The sequence below is a fragment of the Pseudophryne corroboree genome, chromosome 1 (assembly GCF_028390025.1).
Source record: "Pseudophryne corroboree isolate aPseCor3 chromosome 1, aPseCor3.hap2, whole genome shotgun sequence".
Taxonomy (NCBI): domain Eukaryota; kingdom Metazoa; phylum Chordata; class Amphibia; order Anura; family Myobatrachidae; genus Pseudophryne; species Pseudophryne corroboree.
Window position 1 is genome coordinate 524,350,319 of NC_086444.1, and position 16,939 is coordinate 524,367,257.

The window sequence follows — 16,939 nt, forward strand, 5'->3', positions numbered from 1 at the left end:
TCATTGGCAGACTGGAGGAACTTGGAAGGGGTGCAGGAGAGGTGGAAAAAAATTAAAAGTGCATTACTAAGTGTAACAGACCTTTGTATCAAAATGGTTAGGAAAAGCACCAGGAAAAGGAAGCCAGTGTGGTTCACAAAAGTAGTATCAACTAGTGTGAAAGCAAAAAAGATGGCTTTTAGGAAATACAAACAGACTCAAAATAATAACGACAAAGAGGAGTATCTGGACAGACGGAAGGATGCTAAGAAAGTGATCAGACGTGCAAAGGCAGAAGCTGAGGAGAAAATGGCCCAGTCAGTAGATAAAGGGGGCAAAACTTTTTTTAAGTATATAAGTGAAAGGAGAAAATCAAATGGAGGAATAATAAGACTTAAGACAGAGAGTGGGCATTTGGTGGAGGGAGACAAGGCAATAGCAGATCACCTAAATAATTATTTTTGCTCAGTATTTACTACAGAAGAAGGGATGGGGCCACAGTTAAATTGCAAGGACATTCATAAAAATAAGGTAGATGAAAATACATTTACAGAGGAGAAGGTCCTAACAGAACTTTCAAAACTAAAAGTGGATAAATCAATGGGACCAGATGGAATACACCCAAGGATACTCAAAGAGCTAAAAGATGTCCTGGTTACACCTTTAACAGAATTATTTAACCAGTCACTAAATACAGGTGATATTCCAGAGGACTGGAAAAGAGCAAATGTAGTTCCACTGCACAAAAGTGGAAGCAAGGAAGAAGCAAGTAACTACAGACCAGTAAGCCTTACATCAGTAGTAGGGAAAGTAATGGAAAAACTATTAAAAGAAAGAGTAGTGGAATATCTTAAATCGAACAACTTACAGGATCCAAAACAGCATGGATTTACTGGTGGGAGATCATGCCAAACAAATCTTATTGACTTTTTTGACTCTGTGATGAAAATAATAGATCAAGGGGGAGCTGTAGATGTAGCATATCTAGACTTTAGTAAGGCATTTGACACTGTCCCACATCACAGACTGCTAAATAAACTTGAAAGCCTGGGGGTGGATTATAAATTAGTGAAATGGATAAGAACCTGGTTGCAGGATAGGAAACAGACAGTTGTAGTTAATGGAGTGCAATCTATGGAGGGAAATGTTACCAGTGGAGTACCCCAGGGATCTGTACTAGGTCCAGTTCTCTTTAATATCTTTGTTGGTGACATTGCAGATGGTATTGAAGGGAAGATATGCCTTTTTGCAGATGATACAAAGATATGCAACAGGGTAGACACACCGGGAGGGGTCAAACAAATGATTGATGACCTAGGTAGGCTTGAGAAATGGTCAAGAACGTGGCAACTACAGTTTAATGCTAAAAAATGCAAAATCATGCACTTGGGTCTCAAAAACCCAAAGGCTGAGTATAGTATCAAGGGTACTATAATGGAAACTACTGAGGAGGAAAGAGATTTAGGAGTCACTATTTCAAGTGACTTGAAGGCAGGAAAGCAATGCAACAAAGCAATGAGAAAGGCAAGTCAGATGCTTGGTTGCATTGGGAGAGGAATCAGTAGCAGGAAAAAAGAAGTGATAATGCCACTGTATAGGTCATTGGTAAGGCCCCATCTGGAATACTGTGTCCAGTTCTGGAGACCCTATCTCCAGAAGGATATAAATACATTAGAGAGTGTCAAAGAAGGGCAACTAAAATGGTGCATGGCCTACATCACAAAACTTACCCGGAAAGGCTAAAAGATCTTAACATGTATAGTTTGGAGGAGAGAAGGGAAAGGGGAGACATGATAGAAACGTTCAAATATATAAAGGGTCTTAACAAAGTTCAGGAGGGAAACATTCTTCAAAGGAAAAGAAGTATTAGAACTCGAGGGCATACATTGAGACTGGAGGGGGGGAGGTTCAGGGGAAATTTAAGGAAAAATTACTTCACAGAAAGGGTAGTGGATAAGTGGAATAGCCTCCCATCAGAGGTGGTAGAGGCTAAGACTGTAGGGCAATTTAAACATGCTTGGGACAGGCATATGAATATCCTTACAAAGAATCAAGGTTAAAAAAGGGTTGAGATTGCCTAAAGGATAAAATAAAAAAGGGGCAGACTAGATGGGCCAAGTGGTTCTTATCTGCCGTCAAATTCTATGTTTCTATGTTTCTATGTAACTTGGAATCCTCTAAGTCCCGAGTAGCCGCAGGCACCACAATAGGTTGGTTCAAATGAAAAGCTGATACCACCTTTGGGAGAAATTGGGGACGAGTCCTCAATTCTGCCCTGTCCATATGGAAAATCAGATATGGGCTTTTACACGACAAAGCTGCCAATTCTGACACACGCCTGGCCGAAGCCAAGGCCAACAGCATGACCACTTTCCACGTGAGATATTTTAGCTCCACGGTTTTAAGTGGCTCAAACCAATGTGATTTTAGGAAATCCAACACAACATTGAGATCCCAAGGTGCCACTGGAGGCACAAAAAAAGGGGGCTGAATATGCAGCACTCCCTTAACAAATGTCTGAACTTCAGGCAGTGAAGCCAGTTCTTTTTGAAAGAAAATAGACAGGGCCGAAATCTGGACTTTTATGGAACCCAATTTTAGGCCCATAGTCACTCCTGACTGTAGGAAGTGCAGAAATCGACCCAGCTGAAATTCCTCCGTTGGGGCCTTCCTGGCCTCACACCAAGCAACATATTTCCGCCATATGCGGTGATAATGTTTTGCTGTCACATCCTTCCTAGCTTTTATCAGCGTAGGAATGACTTCATCAGGAATGCCCTTTTCCTTTAGGATCCGGCGTTCAACCGCCATGCCGTCAAACGCAGCCGCGGTAAGTCTTGGAACAGACAGGGCCCCTGCTGTAGCAGGTCCTGTCTGAGCGGCAGAGGCCATGGGTCCTCTGAGATCATTTCCTGAAGTTCTGGGTACCAAGTTCTTCTTGGCCAATCCGGAACAATGAGTATAGTTCTTACTCCCCTTTTTCTTATTATCCTCAGTACCTTGGGTATGAGAGGAAGAGGAGGGAACACATACACCGACTGGTACACACACGGTGTCACTAGAGCATCCACAGCTATCGCCTGAGGGTCCCTTGACCTGGCGCAATATCTTTTTAGCTTTTTGTTGAGGCGGGACGCCATCATGTCCACCTGTGGCCGTTCCCAGCGATTTACAATCAGTTGGAAGACTTCTGGATGAAGTCCCCACTCTCCCGGGTGGAGGTCGTGCCTGCTGAGGAAGTCTGCTTCCCAGTTGTCCACTCCCGGAATAAACACTGCTGACAGTGCTAGCACGTGATTCTCCGCCCATCGAAGAATCCTTGTGGTTTCTGCCATTGCCATCCTGCTTCTTGTGCCGCCCTGTCGATTTACATGGGCGACTGCCGTGATGTTGTCTGACTGAATCAGAACTGGTTGGTTTTGAAGCAGGGGTTCTGCTTGACTCAGGGCGTTGTAAATGGCCCTTAGTTCCAGAATATTTATGTGTAGGGAAGTTTCCTGACTCAACCATTGTCCTTGGAAGTTTCTTCCCTGGGTGACTGCCCCCCAACCTCGGAGGCTTGCATCCATGGTCACCAGGACCCAGTCCTGTATGCCAAATCTGCGGCCTTCGAGCAGATGAGCACTCTGCAGCCACCACAGCAGAGACACCCTGGCCCTCGGGGACAGGGTGATCAACCGATGCATCTGGAGATGCGATCCAGACCACTTGTCTAACAGATCCAACTGAAAGATCCTTGCATGGAACCTGTCGAAGGGAATTGCTTCGTAAGAAGCTACCATCTTTCCCAGGACTCGCGTGCAGTGATGCACTGACACCTGCTTTGGTTTCAGGAGGTTCCTGACCAGAGATTATAATTCCTGGGCCTTCTCCTCCGGGAGAAACACCTTCTTCTGTTCTGTGTCCAGAATCATGCCCAAGAACAGCAGATGCGTCGCAGGAATCAGCTGTGACTTTTGGATATTCAGAATCCAGCCGTGCTGATGCAGCACTTCCTGAGATAGTGCTATGCTGACTAGCAACTGCTCTTTGGACCTCGCCTTTATAAGGAGATCGTCCAAGTACGGGATAATTATGACTCCCTTCTTTCGGAGGAGCATCATCATTTCGGCCATTACCTTGGTAAATACCCGCGGTGCCGTGGACAGACCTAACGGCAACGTCTGGAATTGGTAATGACAATCCTGTACCACAAACCTGAGGTACTCCTGGTGGGGTGGATAAATGGGGACATGCAGGTAAGCATCCTTGATGTCCAATGACACCATAAAATCCCCCTCTTCCAGGCTTGCAATAACCGCCCTGAGCGATTCCATCTTGAACTTGAACTTTTTTATATAAATGTTCAAGGATTTCAAATTTAGAATGGGTCTCACCGAACCGTCCGGTTTCGGTACCACAAACATTGTGGAATAGTAACCCCGTCCCTGTTGAAGGAGGGGTACCTTGATTATCACCCGCTGAAGATACAGCTTGTGAATTGCCGCCAGTACTACCTCCCTTTTTCTGAGAGCAGCAGGCAAGGCTGATTTGAGGTAACGGCGAGGGGGAGTCGCCTCGAACTCCAGCTTGTATCCCCGTGATACTACTTGCAGAACCCAGGGATCCACCTGTGAGCGAACCCACTGGTCGCTGAAGTTCCGGAGACGCGCCCCCACCGCACCTGGCTCCGCCTGTGGAGCCCCAGCGTCATGCGGTGGACTTAGAGGAAGCGGGGGAAGATTTTTGATCCTGGGAACTGGCTGTCTGGTGCAGCTTTTTCCCTCTTCCCTTGCCTCTGGGCAGAAAAAAAGCGCCTTTGACCCGCTTGCCTTTCTGGGGCCGAAAGGACTGTACCTGATAATACGGTGCTTTCTTAGGCTGTGAGGGTACCTGAGGTAAAAATGTCGACTTCCCAGCTGTTGCTGTGGAAACGAGGTCCGAGAGACCATCCCCAAACAATTCCTCACCCTTGTAAGGCAAAACCTCCATGTGCCTTTTAGAATCTGCATCACCTGTCCACTGCCGAGTCCATAATACTCTCCTGGCAGAAATGGACATTGCATTAATTCTAGATGCCAGCCGGCAAATATCCCTCTGTGCATCGCTCATGTATAAGACTACGTCTTTAATATGCTCTATGGTTAGCAATATAGTGTCCCTGTCAAGGGAATCAATGTTATCAGACAGGGAATCAGACCACGCTGCTGCAGCACTGTACATCCATGCTGAAGCAATAGCAGGTCTCAGTATAGTACCTGAGTGTGTATATACAGACTTCAGGATAGCCTCCTGCTTTCTATCCGCAGGCTCCTTTAAGGCGGCAGTATCCTGAGACGGTAGTGCCACCTTTTTTTGACAAGCGTGTGAGCGCTTTATACACATAATGTCAGAAATGTGCAACACATTTTTCATTGCCGTAATCATGCAACGGATGGCCCTAGTGGAATGTACATTAGTCTCATCCTCGTCGACACTGGAGTCAGACTCTGTGTCGACATCTGTGTCTGCCATCTGAGGTAGCGGGCGTTTTTGAGCCCCTGATGGCCTTTGAGACGCCTGGGCAGGCACTGGCTGAGAAGCCGGCTGTCCCACAGCTGTTATGTCATCGAACCTTTTATGCAAGGAGTTGACACTGTCGTGTAAAACCTTCCACATATCCACCCACTCTGGTGTCGACCCCGCAGGGGGTGACATCACACTTATCGGCACCTGCTCCGCCTCCACATAAGCCTCCTCATCAAACATGTCGACACAGCCGTACCGACACACTGCACACACACAGGGAATGCTCTGACTGAGGACAGGACCCCACAAAGTCCTTTGGGGAGACAGAGAGAGAGTATGCCAGCACACACCACAGCGCTATATAATCAGGGATTTACACTAACACAAAGTGATTTTTCCCTATAGCTGCTTTACATATACAGTTTGCGCCTAAATTTAGTGCCCCCCCTCTCTTTTTTACCCTTTGAGCCTGGCAGGGGAGAGCCTGGGGAGCTGTCTTCCAGCGGAGCTGTGAAGAGGAAATGGCGCCAGTGTGCTGAGGGAGATAGCCCCGCCCCCTTCTCGGCAGACTTCTCCCGCTCTTATATTTATATTATGGCGGGGGATTTTTGCACATATATAGTTTTTTAGACTATATTATGTGCTGTTTGCCAATGTAAGGTACTCTAATTGCAGCCCAGGGCGCCCCCCCCCCAGCGCCCTGCACCCATCAGTGACCGGAGTATGTGGTGTGCATAGGGAGCAATGGCGCACAGCTGCAGTGCTGTGCGCTACCTTAATGAAGACCGGAGTCTTCAGCCGCCGATTTTCAGCATGTTCTTCTTGCTTCTGGCTCTGCAAGGGGGACGGCGGCGCGGCTCCGGGACCGGACGATCGAGGACGGGTCCTGTGTTCGATCCCTCTGGAGCTATTGGTGTCCAGTAGCCTCAGAAGCCCATGCTAGCTGCAAGCAGGTAGGTTCGCTTCTCTCCCCTTAGTCCCTCGTAGCAGTGAGTCTGTTGCCAGCAGATCTCACTGAAAATAAAAAACCTAACAAATACTTTCTTTACTAGAAGCTCAGGAGAGCCCCTAGTGTGCAACCAGCTCGGGCCGGGCACAGATTCTAACTGAGGTCTGGAGGAGGGGCATAGAGGGAGGAGCCAGTGCACACCAGATATAGTACCTAATCTTTCTTTTAAGAGTGCCCAGTCTCCTGCGGAGCCCGTCTATTCCCCATGGTCCTTACGGAGTACCCAGCATCCACTAGGACGTCAGAGAAATAAGATTTTACTTACCGGTAAATCTATTTCTCGTAGTCCGTAGAGGATGCTGGGGACTCCGTAAGGACCATGGGGATAGACGGGCTCCGCAGGAGACATGGGCACTTTAAGAAAGAATTTAGTTCCTGGTGTGCACTGGCTCCTCCATCCATGCCCCTCCTCCAGACCTCAGTTAGAGAAACTGTGCCCAGAGGAGATGGACAGTATGAGGAAAGGATTTTGTTAATCCAAGGGCAAGATTCATACCAGCCACACCAATCACACCGTATAACTTGTGATAACTACCCAGTTAACAGTATGAAAACAACATATCATCAGTTCAAGACCGATGCAACTATAGCATAACCCTTATTGAAGCAATAACTATATACAAGTATTGCAGAAGAAGCCCGCACTTGGGACGGGCGCCCAGCATCCTCTACGGACTACGAGAAATAGATTTACCGGTAAGTAAAATCTTATTTTCTCTAACGTCCCAGAGGATGCTGGGGACTCCGTAAGGACCATGGGTATTATACCAAAGCTTTCAAACGGTCGGGAGAGTACGGATGACTCTGCAGCACCGATTGAGCAACATGAGGTCCTCCTCAGCCAGGGTATCAAACTTATAGAATTTTGCAAAAGTGTTTGAACCCGACCAAGTAGCAGCTCGACACAGCTGTAGTGCCGAGACCCCCCGTGCAGCCGGGTCTGGGACTCAGGGTCGACAGCAAAAAGGTCGACACACCTTAGGGCGACGCCAATTGGTCGACACGCCTTAGGTCGACATGGACAAAAAATCGACAGGAACAAGGTCGACATGGAAAAAGGTCGACATGAGTTTTTTAGGTGTCGTTTTCTTCGTAGAGTGACCGGGAACCCCAATTAGTGCACCGCGTCCCCTCGCATGGCTCGCTTCGCTCGCCATGCTTCGGGCATGGTGCCTTCGCTTCGCTCGGCACAGATTACCGTTCCAATCGTAGTCCACGTGGATCGTTAAGTATGAAAAGGTGCCGAGGTCAGTGTGTTATCAACTGGGGCCACCTCCTTAAGTGCAGGGAGCATTTTAGTGCTTTAAATTGGGCAGGGTGCAGCGCCCCGCTGAAAAAAACTTAGTGGGAACGCTAGATATTTAAATAATTGTGTGCGTGGGGGGCCCGATGCATATTGTTTACCTGGGCTCACCACTCACTAGTGATGCTGGCACCTATTTAGAACAGGTTAATAGATAAGAAAGGTGTTTCACCACGTGATGGCAATCATAAATTAAGAGGGAAGTCCAGGAATAGAGCATTCTCTCCCTCCTGGAGAGGGTCATGTTGGGAGGTATGCTTATGCATACCTCCCAACATGACCCTCTCCAGGAGGGACACAATGCTCTGCTCCTGGACTTTTCTCATCATTTATGATTACCAGCACCTGTGTTGAACAGGTTAATGGATAAGAAAGGTGTTTCACCACAGGTGATGGCAATCATACATTAATGCTGCATTCAGACTGCAAATGCCGGATCCTACCCGGTAAGACAAACGTGTACTTACCGGGTGGGATCCGGCATTTGCACTCTGCTGCTGGCTTTCCGACCCGGCAATATACCGGGTCGGTTGCCATAACAACGGAGCGCGCAGCAGCAGGGGCGGGGGTGGAGGCGGCGTCGGGAGATGAGCTCATCTCCAGCGCCGCCTCTCCCTATCTTGTGAATGGGAACCGTGTCGCATCGACACGGCTCCCATTCACACCGCACCTGACCCGGTAATCAACCCGGGTAAAACCCTTCTTTTTTACCAGGTTGATTTACCGGGTCAGGCGACCCGCTAAATCGGCCAGTGTGCTTTCACATCGCACACTGACCCGGTTCGACGCGGCAATATGCCGTGTCGGTACCGGGTTATTTGTGCGATGTGAAAGGGGTATAAGAGGGAAGTTCAGGAGCAGAGCATTCTGTCCCTCCTGGAGAGGGTCATGTTGGGAGGTATGCTTATGTACTGTACAGTATGTGGGCTTTTTATAACTGGACATTATTTTAGTGTATTAAACATAAAGGTTTTACCTGCTGTTATTGAGGCTATGATACATACTATACTTACTACACAGTAGTTCAAAGTAAACAAGTAAGCAGTCTAATCAAGACAGGCAAGTTACTAGTAGCTTGTCCTATAAATAATGTTCTTTTGGCATGTTAATAAAGATTTTGTTGTTTTCAGAGAAAAAAAAATTGTTTTTCACCAATGTTTTCACTCCACCCTTTTCACATGACCTATCACCTTGGTGTGTGAGCGTTCCATCCGACTTCCCGTTCCAAACCACGTGTGCAGCACCAGGCTGTGTGTGTGTTCCCTGGCAGCTTGTCCAGGCGGAGGAGGCTCTCGCAGGGCGGCATGGCGAGCCAGGGGCACTGTCTTCGTTTCGAGGGCTGTAATTTTTTCAGGCAGCGGATTGTGCTGTCCACCCTGAGCGGGAGGCCGGTGAAGATCCAGAAAATCAGAGTGAAGGATGAGAGCCCCGGTATAAAGGGTAAGGTGTATATTAGCATTAGCTGGGTGGCTAGTAAACAAGAATAAAAAATAACATCCCGTAGAGAATGTTCTGCCTCTTCTAGAGCTCGTCCATGCTGCTGGTAAGCACGCATGGTGGACAGTAGTGATCGTAATGCTGACACGCGTGTTTATTTCAGCAGCAGCAGCTGCACAGATTCCCTGTCCACGCTTCGTAGTCGCCTGCCCCCACACTGTGCACTTGCGGGCTTTATAAAAACACATGCTTCCCGAAGTGACAGTCATTTCCTTGCCAAGGTCTTACTCTACACAGCTTATGCCAGTACATGTTTGTCCCTTTTTTTCCCCCTATCATAAGGTGGCTTAACATGTCACGTCTGCTTTTCCAAAATTATCAGACCAGTTTTATATATGTCTAGATCAATTAGTATAATGGGGCAGATGTATTAACCTGGAGTAGAGATGTGTAGCTCACTCTTGAGCCGCTCTTTTGAGCCGGCTCTACGACGTGAGCTGTTTCAAGTGAGCGGCGGTTCACCTGTGTCACTCAGCTCCCTCTGTCTGTAACTATGTAATGAGGGGATCCGGTCTGAAGATCGACAGTGTCTAGGTCGACAGTCACTAGGTCGACATGGATGGAAGGTCGACAGGGTTTCTAGGTCGACAGGTCTAAAGGTCGACATGAGTTTTTCATTTTTTTTCCATTTTTTTTTTATTTTTTCATACTTAACGATCCATGTGGACTACGATTGGAACGGTAAAGTGTGCCAAGCGGTAGCGGAGCGAAGGCACCATGCCCGAAGCATGGCGAGCGAAGCGGTGCACTAATTTGGGATCCCGGTCACTTTACGAAGAAAACGACACAAAAAAACCCAAAAAAAACTCATGTCGACCTTTAGACCTGTCGACCTAGCACATGTCGACCTAGAAACCCTGTCGACCTTCCATCCATGTTGACCTAGTGACTGTCGACCTATAGTGGTCGACCTAAACATTGCCGACCTAGATACTGTCGATAAAACGAACCACACCCGTAATGAGATGACTCATGAGAAGAACGGACTCGCTCCAGGCAGGAAGTGGAACAGAGCCGTCGCAGTGAGCTGCGGTTCTTCACTACACTGAGTCAGTGAAGAACCGCAGCTCACTGCGACGGCTCGCAGGTCTGTTCCACTTCCTGCCGGGAGCGAGTCCGTTCTTCTCATGAGTCTTGAATCATCTCATACGTAGTTACACACTGACAGATGGAGCAGAGTGACACAGGTGAACCGCCGCTCACGTCACGTGGAGTCTATTTATTGGTTGGGTCACTCAGGTGACAGGTGTGTAACTTATTATAAATATATGTACGTACAGTATGTGTGCTTTCCTTTCTTTTAAAGAGAGGATGTGTACATTTTTTTTAAAATACCGAATACCACTATTAATGTAATTAGTGAGCCGTTCAAAAGAACCGGCTCTTTTCCATGAGCTGAACCATTCAGAGCCGCTCACGGAAAAGAGCCGAGTTGCCCATCTCTAACCTGGAGAAGGCATAAGGCAGTGATAAACCAGTGATATGTGCAAGGTGATAAAGCCAGCAGCGAATCAGATCCTAACTGTTAATTTACATATTGGAGCTGATTGGCTGGTGCCTTTATCACCTTGCACATATCACTGGTTTATCACTTCCTTATGCCTACTCCAGGTTAATTCATCTGCCCCAATGTTCCCAAAAAGACTGACCAAGTCTTACCAGGATCCTGAGTTAGGATATTGGTGATTGGTTGTTATGCAGTTACAGATAAATTTTTTGAGATTGTAAATACTAAAGATGTGTACGCTATAACCTACATGTAGACATGTTTTATGTCACTTGGTACACCTAAAAGGATGATGTCTTTTGATTTTCTAGGATTACACTACTGCCCTAATGTTGAGGGATTGATAAAGATCCAAACAACCAAATGATATTTATTTTTGGCCTGTGCATTTAATATGGGGGGAATTAATTTTTCTTTTTGGGAGGCAAAAAGTAATGGATGCACGATGGAGCTATTAAATTGTTTTGCAGATCTGGTGTGGCTGCATTGCTAATCACACTTGTTGCGTCCAAATGCACCAGGTTAAATAGTCGAAACCCATGCGAAGTACTGGTTAGCGCAAGCAAACAGCTGTATTTTTGCAGGTTTGCTGTTGTCTGAATGTTTTCATTTCACAGCACTTAATAGTGACATGGAACAGCTGATTTGTTGGAAATGCTGTATTGCTAATGACAGTGCCGCATTAAAAGTCGCTGTGATGCATTCTGTTTCATAATTTTGATTGCACGGGTGCAAGCTTGACTTCATGCAAATGTTTGCAATGGGTGATGCTGAAATAGCCCAGCACACTAATTAGATGAGGTGTCACACATTTGTCATATAGTGCATCTTCACCACCTGCAGGCTGCATTACAAAGTACTCCAAACACATGCTGCTGGTTTATTCAGTTCGGTGTCACCACTTGTGCACTAGATAGAAAGCAATCCCAGTGCTGTAGATATGAGCAGAATTAGAAGAACAATAACATTATGCATGTGTTTTCATAAAGAAGAGGACAGGTGATGTAAAAAATGGAATATTTCCAAGGTTGAAAGTAATGTTCAAAATAATAAAAACTTGAAAATATTGTGTTTGGGTACCTGACTGGTGCTATTCGGTTGTATTGCTGATTGGTGCACATGGCACTTGCGGCCCATTACTTATCACGTAAATCTGTGAAAAGTATAGAGCTCTCTGCGGAAACTGCATTTTGAACACCCAAAACCCCTGCTTTGGGCAGTTTTCTGCCTGCCACCTCAGAAATAAAGGGCACTCGCACCTATCGGTAAAACAATTGAAGAGCTCTAGTTGGGTGCCCATAGACAATTGAATTAACCCCTAATTATAGCAAAACTTGCTTGTAAAATGCATTATCTGAAAATATATTTAACAAAGATTATGGTTTTAATAAGTAATGAGCTATGACCAAAATTAATTGTTTTGGCAGGTGGCAAAAAACATAACTCCCTGATTGGCCCACTGTAAATCAACAATATTTTTATAACCTAATCACATTGGCAGGTTGTAAGAATAATTGCAATTTATCTCTGGCTTCGCATAACATGCTTGGAGTCTGTAATTGGCCAGTCAAACTAGATGTCCACCAGAGGAATTTTTGTAAAAATAAAATTATTTTTGGGAGGGTACATAAGAAAGTGCATGCTTAAAAGGTACTTATTTTTGCTGTTTAAGAAAGGAACTGTGTAATTGTTGCTTTTAAGGGAAGGAATTACCCTAGTGTCAATCCATAGGCCTATTGAGTTTATTCAACTGCTTATTAGCGTTCTTTCCTAATTACAAGCCTTGCTCTTCATTGTGTGTCCATATACACATTCAAAATTTGATTAACAGGAGCCATATTGATCTTCTACAACTCCTAAGGGCCCTGCACATTTAACAATCCGCCGCCGGATACTGGCGATGGGCAACCTGGCGGGGGGGGGGTTTGAGCAGTGACGGGGGGAGTGAATTTTCTTCGCTTTCCCTGTCACCCGGCTCCATAGCACAGCAGGCAAATATGGACAAGATCGTCCATATTGGCCTGCATGTACAAGCGACGGGGCACCAGCGATGAACAAGTGCGGGGCCGCGCATCGTTCATCGCTGGTGCCTCCACACTGAAAGATATGAACGGTATCTCGTTCATTAATGAACAAGATCATTCATATCTTTTACTTATGTCGCCCAGTGTGTAGGGCCCATTACTAGTTTATTCCCAATTCTGAACATGTCACCTTGCTGTTAGATTTATGGACAATGTATTTATCTGTTTTCCGTTTTTTACAGACTTTGAAGCAAGTTTTATCAGACTGATGGATAAAATTACCAATGGTACCAGGATAGAGATTAATGAAACGGGTAAGTGTAAATTTTAAATATTTTGGTTGAAGCATGATACTGTTATGTTTGTATTTCTGTAATCTGTTCTTGAACATGGTAGACCAGTTTGTTTTGTATTCTGCAGCTTGTCCCCACCCAAATTTGTCTTTCCAAATGGCTTATACAGGAGCTGGTAACCCCACCCAAAATTCCTATGTGTCGGTGGTTGTTATTGAGCTAGTGGGACGTCCTTACGTTCCCTTTACAGATTTGGCTTGATATCTGTGTTCCTCTTTGCTTTGTGTTTCTATGTAATTGGAGTACTTCACAACTTGCTGTGGCATTAAACTTGAATACAATACTTATTAGGAGTCTTGAATTTAAATGTATCAGTAGAAGCATCTTTTCCTTTTTTGTTTTGGATGCTGTGCTTCATAACTGTACAAAATGAGGAGGTATTTATATAGTCGGGTGTGATATGTTATACCAGCGGACTGGTTTGGGAACCCACCTCACTGGTCTATAGATCTTGGATTTTGATTGAATTGATCCTACCAGCTGTTTGCTAAATTCAGCAGCTGGATTAATCTGAATAATCGAGTGTTGATTATCAGTTTTAAATTATAGACTATGGGGAAAGCTGTATCTAGAGCTTTCTTTTCTCTGTACTATGATACATCTAGTATTGAAGCGATACATAATGTAATAGCGCAGCATTGTATTAAAAATTCCATCTCCAGAGGGGTCTTGTGGTAACTGACCACTGTTAATCTGTGTCCCTTTGTATTGCATCAATGTAGTGCTGATACAATCCGTATTTCACCCGTGAGATGTCAATGAAGTTTTGCAGTCTGCGCATGCTTATAAAGTAGCCAGAGTAGTTCATTGTGATTGCAATGAAATTATACCAGAAAATATGTGCAGCTAGAGAAATAGGATTTCTCTATGGAATGCCTCTTTGAGAAATCTTTTTTTTGTTGTTGCTGTTGAAATAAGGGGTTAAATAAGGCCCATGTGCCACAAATTCACAGTAAGGGGGGGAATTCAAATGTTATCACCCCCCCCCCCCCCCCGATCTCCCATCTAAAGTGACAGGAAATCACGGGGCGATGTTCAAATGCCCCACTTATCGTGCTGATTGTGCCCATTACACTCTGGTAAAGATGGAACGCGCCCATTACACTCTGGTAAAGCACCTAAACTCGACTAAAGTAATGAGCGTGAAAAGACTCGTTTGGTCGGCCAAACAGCTCGCTACCCCCAGGGGCCAGATTCAAATGCCTCCCCCCATCCTGCCTGTGATTGCGCCCGCCGGCTGATAATCAAATGTTGCTGCCTACAGGCGTGACAAGTTCATATTTGCTTATTTGGATTGAACTGTACTTCTAGTACCTAAAAAGAAACTGTGGAAGATATGACTGATCTGAGCAAAATGGACAAATAAAACTCTGGATTGAGCTTCTGCTGTAAAACTTATATATGCCTATAAAATGGGTGATAGTAGTGAATCATACCCATATATACATGGAAAGTTCTTCCACTGCATTAAGTACTGGCATATTGGAGGGTGGCTTCTTAGCTGCCCCTAAGTATTTGAGCTGCAGCAGCCACCCAGCAGTGAGTCACTTTTGGAAGTCTTGCTAGTCTAGGTGGAGAACAAAAAGCACCCATTCAGTTGAGTAATAAAACATTAGCGCTTATGTCCCTGTTTATCTGAGCGTTTATGCAGAGTTACACCATTCCCAGGAAGAAGAGCCTGAGCTGTTCTGGCGTAACGTGGTGACTTCTAGCAGTACAAAAACACATACGGCAGTCCTGCTATACATATCAATTAGTACAGTACTGGTGATGAGGAAGGTGTATAACCAGATTGTTCTTCATTTTCAACATGCCTAACACACAGCTCTTGCCACATGGATATATTAGCCGGTGAAAACTCTGCATCTTTTTTTTATTTTATTATTATTTTTATTTGTTATCAAGCATAACTCATTTCTAAATAATTACAACTTTTTCACAAAAGAAAACTCTCCAAATTTTGAGTTATTGTATTAGTTTAAAATGCCATTGTCACCGCACAGGCTACGTGACGCCTTTAAAAATAAAACACAAGAAAAAAAAATTTACGCAAACATCGCTCTCAAACAGTCCAGGTTTAGAAACGTAATACAGCTAAGTAATAGGCGTAACACACAAAGTGCCGTTTGGGTCATTTTTACACATTTCAAACTGTCACCCCGTGGTCTGCCAGCTAAAATACCGGCGCCGATAGATGTTCGCAATCGAACAGAGCAACAATAGAATTGCTCTGTCAGGCACCCAGCGATAACAATTGAATTCCACCTTTGATGTTATTTCTTTTGGCTATTATGTATCATAATGATCGTGTATAATCATGACCATTATGTATCTGCTCTTATGCAGCATAACAAAACTATATAATTGCTGGATTTTTACTATTTTAATATAAGCACCCCCATTCTCGCTTCACTTTAGACTGGAGATCGGGCGTGATTAAACAATTGACTTTTGCCCTGTGTTTTTGTTTGACACTATTAGCCTACTAAAACTTTTTGTACATATATTTTGCATACATCAAATCCTATTTCTCTAACGTCCTAGTGGATGCTGGGGACTCCGTAAGGACCATGGGGAATAGCGGGCTCCGCAGGAGACTGGGCACTCTAAAGAAAGATTTAGTACTATCTGGTGTGCACTGGCTCCTCCCTCTATGCCCCTCCTCCAGACCTCAGTTAGAATCTGTGCCCGGCCGAGCTGGGTGCTCCTAGTGGGCTCTCCTGAGCTTGCTAGATAAGAAAGTATTTTGTTAGGTTTTTTGTTTTCAGAGAGCTTCTGCTGGCAACAGACTCTCTGCTACGAGGGACTGAGGGGAGAGAAGCAAACCTACTCACGGCAGCTAGGTAGCGCTTCTTAGGCTACTGGACACCATTCGCTCCAGAGGGATCGAACACCGGTACCTAACCTTGATCATCGGTTCCCGGAGCCGCGCCGCCGTCCCCCTCGCAGAGCCAGAAGAACAGAAGCAGCAGAAGCATGAAGACATCGAAATCGGCGGCTGAAGACTCCTGTATTCACTTAAGGTAGCGCACAGCACTACAGCTGTGCGCCATTGCTCCCACAGCACACCGCACACTCCGGTCATTGTAGGGCGCAGGGGGGGGGGACGCCCTGGGCAGCAATTAAATACTCTTTTTTGGCAAAAAGAGACATATATACAGTCTGGGACTGTATATATGCCAGAGCCCCCGACATTTTTTATACATTTAAGCGGGACAGAAGCCCGCCGCTGAAGGGGCTGGGCCTTCTTCCTCAGCACATCAGCGTCATTTTGTCTTCACAGCTCCGCTGGAAGGACGCGCCCCAGGCTCTCCCCTGCAGTATTCAGGTGCATTAGAGGGTAAAAAAGAGAGGGGGGGCACATAAATTTAGGCGCAGTATATATACATATATTAACAGCAGCTACAGGGTAAACACTAAGGTACTGTGTAATCCCTGGGTTATATAGCGCTGGGGTGTGTGCTGGCATACTCTCTCTCTGTCTCCCCAAAAGCCTTTTGTGGGGTCATGTCCTCAGTCAGAGCATTCCCTGTGTGTGTGCTGTGGGTTGGTACGCCTGTGTCGACATGTTTGATGAGGAAGGATACGTGGAGGCAGAACAAGTGCAGCTGAGTGTGGTGTCGCCACCGACGGTGCCGACACCTGATTGGATGGATATGTGGAAGGTGTTAAATGATAATGTAAACTCCTTGCATAACAGGTTGGATAAAACTGTAACCGGGGGACAGGCAGGGTCTCAACCCATGCCTGCTCCTGCAGCGCAGAGGCCCTCAGGGTCCT

The 16,939-nt window shown here is 45.7% G+C and overlaps 1 protein-coding gene across 1 annotated transcript in view; it reads left to right on the forward strand.

Annotated features, from left to right (window-relative positions):
• The first annotated feature begins 8,945 nt into the window (after positions 1-8,945).
• The window catches only part of RCL1 (RNA terminal phosphate cyclase like 1), a 71,349-nt gene continuing 63,355 nt past the window's right edge, over positions 8,946-16,939 (forward strand). Inside the window, exons 1-2 of the mRNA XM_063913979.1 lie at positions 8,946-9,218; positions 13,049-13,120. Of these exons, the coding sequence (XP_063770049.1) occupies positions 9,083-9,218; positions 13,049-13,120 (208 nt within the window). The 5' untranslated portion in view covers positions 8,946-9,082. The remainder of the gene's footprint in view (positions 9,219-13,048; positions 13,121-16,939) is intronic.